Consider the following 4,630-nt stretch of genomic DNA (forward strand, 5'->3'; position numbering starts at 1 on the left):
CCCCAGCTCAGTTCTCCTCCTGCTCCCCCACTGAGCCCCAGCTCAGTTCTCATCCTGTCCCCTCTCCCCCATACTGACGTCTTTGACCCAAGCTCCAAAGCCCATTATCCCCCTGGTCATTTTAGGTCCAACCTAAATCTGGGTTTAATGTGAAAAATGTGGCCACAATTTGGAATGCAGAGCCCTTATATGAATTCTGTTTTGTGTAAATTCAGAAAGGCTGGCTTTATTCTGGGACCCCAGGTTTCTAACTCAGCCGCCTCCATGCCTCTGTTTCCTCGCACAGCGTCACTTCAGTGTCTTTGTCCTCTCCTTCCCGGGAGCGGACGCCCTGTCCTCCATCTACAGCTCCATCCTGACTCAGCACCTGAGGCTTGGAAACTTCCCGGCATCACTGCAGAAGTCCCCTCTCCCCTATACTGACGTCTTTGACCCAAGCTCCAAAGCCCATTATCCCCCCAGTCATTTTAGGTCCAACCTAAATCTGGGTTTAGTGTGAAAAAATGTGGCCACAATATGGGCTGCAAAGCCCTTATATGATTTCTGTTTTGTGTAAATTCAGAAAGGCTGGCTTTATTCTGGGACCCCAGGTTTCTAACTCAGCCGCCTCCATGCCTCTGTTTCCTCGCACAGCGTCACTTCAGTGTCTTTGTCCTCTCCTTCCCGGGAGCGGACGCCCTGTCCTCCATCTACAGCTCCATCCTGACTCAGCACCTGAGGCTTGGAAACTTCCCGGCATCACTGCAGAAATCCACCCCCCAGCTGATCAACCTGGCCCTTACCTTCCATCAGAAAGTCGCCACCACGTTCCTACCCACGGCAATCAAATTCCACTACATCTTCAATCTCCGAGACTTCGCCAACATTTTCCAGGTGAGTCCATTTGCTCCGAGACACCCCAGAAGGCTCAGTGATGGCTCACATTCTGGGTAAATTAGTAGCAAATGCCGAACTCTTGGCAAAGGCACAGTTCCCATGGAGTCAAGAACATAAACAGGCAAATAGAGTGCCATGGGCCCTGTGAGGAAGGACTTCAAAAAATAGAGGTCTGTTTGCCAATCAATTATTTCCCAGGAACAGAATGCATTTCCGAGTTGGTTCCTTGGGGCTGGAGGAGGCTGAGCATCGTGGCGATAATGTTACACAATGATTTCAGCGTGCCTAGGGAGCAAAATGGCACAGAAGAAAGAAATAGAAAACTATTTTGCAGGCCCTGGTGGTACATCCATTGTTCCTGGATGAAAAGGAATGTCCCCAACCATGCAGGGTAGCTCTGCCTCTTGAAGAAGCCATGTCGCAATATTCCTGAGATACCATCTGCCGGCCCCTGGGATGCTGTGGTTCTAATTATTCCAGCTTCTTTTCCAGGCCAGAGCCATTTCAGATCCCTTCAGCTGCTCATCTGAACGGTGAAGGCCTGTCTGTGCCTGTGATTTCCAGCAATGTGGCCCTTCACCATTAGAATGCGCTGCAGCAAACCCCGATCTGCTCTTCCCCTTGGTCATGGTGACGTCCACAATTCTCCCGTCCTGGATAAGAATCTGCACAAACTAATTTTCGGAGAGACCTCACCCCCAAGATAGCACTGGGCCATTACTGAGGGACGAATGTCATTCACACCACACAGAGGCCACACCTGTAGGGAAATGTCAATGAGGCCAGGGAATGAAGCATGACCCTCCTTGGGGGGCGGGGGGAGGTGGACACAAGTATTTGGAATTAATTACCCAGCACACTACCTGTCAGACTCTGGGGAACCCAAGACCAGCAAAGGGCCGGACCCTGAGAACACAGGGCTGTATGTTCCACCCAGGACTCCTGGTTGTAAAGAGCGGAAACCTACTACAACTTTGTTCAAATATCCAAGAGCTATGCCCCAGAGAGTCTTAACCTGAAGGTGGAGTCACTGCTCCCACTGCAGGTCAAGTCTCCGAGAACATCTGTAAGCTGCTCAGGAGAGCACCCCTGGGTGGACCGTGTGTCTCCCAAGCGTTGCTGCGCTAGAGTGAGGACCGGAGACCTGCTGAGAGTGTATAGATTTGCCCAAGAGCACACAGCCAGCCAGAGACGAGGCTGGGATGAGAATCTGGTCTTTGGGTTCCTAGCCGGGACCCCTTCCCTGTGCTGCCCCTTGTGCCTCCAATGAGGAGAACAAGCATAAGAGGGGTAAGGCAGCAAGAAGTCTTTAGGTCCACAGTCCTCAGGCCTGGACAATGGCAACATGTGTGTGTACCCACTCTTATCTCCATTTATTGAGTATTAATTTTAAAAGACTTTTTTTAATCACACAATCCCTCTCATAAATCTCACTACAACATGATGAGATAGGGGTATTACCATCTGTATTTTCCAAGTTAAAAAAAAGGTGTTAAAATAATTCTATAACATTTTCATTGCTCGCAATGGTGTGAGGTCTCTTTTAGCAGAAGCCCCCAGCCCTAGCTTCTGCCTGGACAGGTGCCTTGTCACCTGGACCACCTGAAATTTAATCCCTCTGGGATACACATTTTTATCCCAATTTAACAGAGACTCGGAGAAGTTACCAGCTAGCAGATGACAGCATGAACGGACATGGCGGTAGAAACGTATAAAACGATGTTGGTGAGGTTGGAAAGATAACTTGAGACCAGAGTGGCCCTCATAAAAAGTCTGACTTTAGTCTGTGATAATCGCTAGCATTTACTGAGCACAGTTCTAGGCCCTAATAATGTAATCCTCACAACCACCATGTAAGGTAAAATACTGATTATTTCCGATTTAGAAATGAGAAAACTGTGCCACAGACAAATCAGGGACCGTGAGCATGAGCACAGAGCCGGTAGGCAGCAGCACTGATCGGAAAATAGAATATTCAACTCCACGTGCAGGCAATCGGGCGACAATGGCTTCCTGAGGAGGAAGGTTCAGTGCCAGCCTTGTTTTAGGGGCAACTGCTGCAATAGTGAGGGAGAACAGGAGGGGAGATGCTGGAGTGGGGATGAGTCTTTCTCCTCTGGCCTGTTTCTTTGCCTGACTCGGGCCGCCTGGGTGCGGACCTCTGGGCTCTGTGTCCCAGCCAGGCCTCCCCGCAGCTGCCAGCTGTCAGCCACCTGCTGGGTGTGGGGAAATGCAGCCCTCACTGCTGCACTGGCCTCCTCCCCACCCCACCCTCCTCCACCGGAGAGCTTCTAGCTCACAGCTTGCATCCCTCTTTGCCTGCCTGCTTGTCTAACGGCCTGATGGAAGAGCTCAAGGGAATGATTGAAAACTTCACTGCACAGAGAATCTACTGTTTTCCTCCATCCGGCATGATCTAAGGCTCAATAATTCCGACCAGCTCTCCACTTCCTCCCTCTGTTCCACCCAGGACAGAATATGATAGTGCTCTGAGAGGTGGGAATTATTAACCGTCCCCATCTCCATCTCCTGCTGCATGTGACTATCTAAGATGGTGCAAAGTTTGCACCGGCCGTGCCCACAGTGGCTCAGCCCTTGCCAGTCAGCCTGAGTGCCTGGCAGTAACAGGGCTTAGAAAGGTCAATGGCGCACCTCACTGCTTTTTGCTGGATTCCATTTGCTATTTTTTCTCTATAATTTTTGCATCTATGTTAATGGTTGTCCTATAATTTCTTTCGTCTGCTATTCTAAGGTTGTGAAGTCCTCATAGATTACATGGGGAAGTGTCCCCTCTTTTTTCCTCTCGGAGATTCTGTAGAGCATTGCATTGTGCCTTCCTTAAATGTCTGAAGAATTTACTGATGAGTCATCTGCAGTTTTCTTTGTGGAAGATTTTAAATCGTAAATTTAATTTCTTTAATACATATTAGACAATTCAGGTTTTCTGTCTTGATGTATCAGTTCTGGTAAGATGTTGATGTCAACAATTTCTAATTGATTGGCATATAATTGTTGATATATCCTGTTATTATCTTTGAAATATGTGTTGTAGCTGACATGCCCTCCTTCTTATTCTGAATGTTGATTATGTATACCTTTTCTATTTTCTCTTTTTACCTTCTATCAGCTTTACTAGGGAGTTATCAATTCTGCTAGTCTTTTCAAAGGAACTGAAAAGTTACCAATATTATGTTTTTTACTTTCTTAACTACCTCTATTTGATATCTGTTTTTATATTATTAATATTTAATCTTATAATCTCTTTCTTACTACTTACTTTGGGTTTGGAGTTAGTTTGTCTTTCTGTTTCTAACTTCTTGGCATGGCCACTGACATCATTAATTGTCAGCCTTCCTAGTGGGCTGACCATTATTAAATGCACTGTATATCAAAAATGGCTCTTGCTTTAAAGTCAACTTTGTATGATATCAGCATGGCTACTCCATGTTCTTTTAGTATCTTTACTAGGGGCCCGGTGCACAAAAATTTGTGCACTGGGGAGGGGGTTCCCTCAGCCCAGCTTGCCCCCTATCACATACTGGGAGCCCTAGGGGATGTCCTACTACCTGCTCCCTGCTCCCTTGGGGAGTGGGCCTAAGCCACAGTCTGGCCACCCTTTGTGGGAGTCGAACGGGCTGATCAGGGGAAGGCACCAGCCCCATCACCGCACTGTTGCAGCCACTGCAAGTCAACAATTGCTGGCTGGCTCCACCCTGGTTCCCCGCCTCTGCCGCCATCAACAATCGTTGGCTGG

At 48.1% G+C, this 4,630-nt stretch overlaps 1 protein-coding gene across 1 annotated transcript in view; it reads left to right on the plus strand.

Moving 5' to 3' along the window:
• The window catches only part of DNAH9 (dynein, axonemal, heavy chain 9), a 362,890-nt gene that overhangs the window by 189,003 nt on the left and 169,257 nt on the right, over positions 1 to 4,630 (plus strand). The window contains exon 40 of the mRNA XM_005875413.2: positions 634 to 873. Within this exon, the coding sequence (XP_005875475.1) occupies positions 634 to 873 (240 nt within the window). The remainder of the gene's footprint in view (positions 1 to 633; positions 874 to 4,630) is intronic.

The sequence above is a fragment of the Myotis brandtii genome, unplaced genomic scaffold (assembly GCF_000412655.1).
Source record: "Myotis brandtii unplaced genomic scaffold, ASM41265v1 scaffold461, whole genome shotgun sequence".
Lineage (NCBI taxonomy): Eukaryota > Metazoa > Chordata > Mammalia > Chiroptera > Vespertilionidae > Myotis > Myotis brandtii.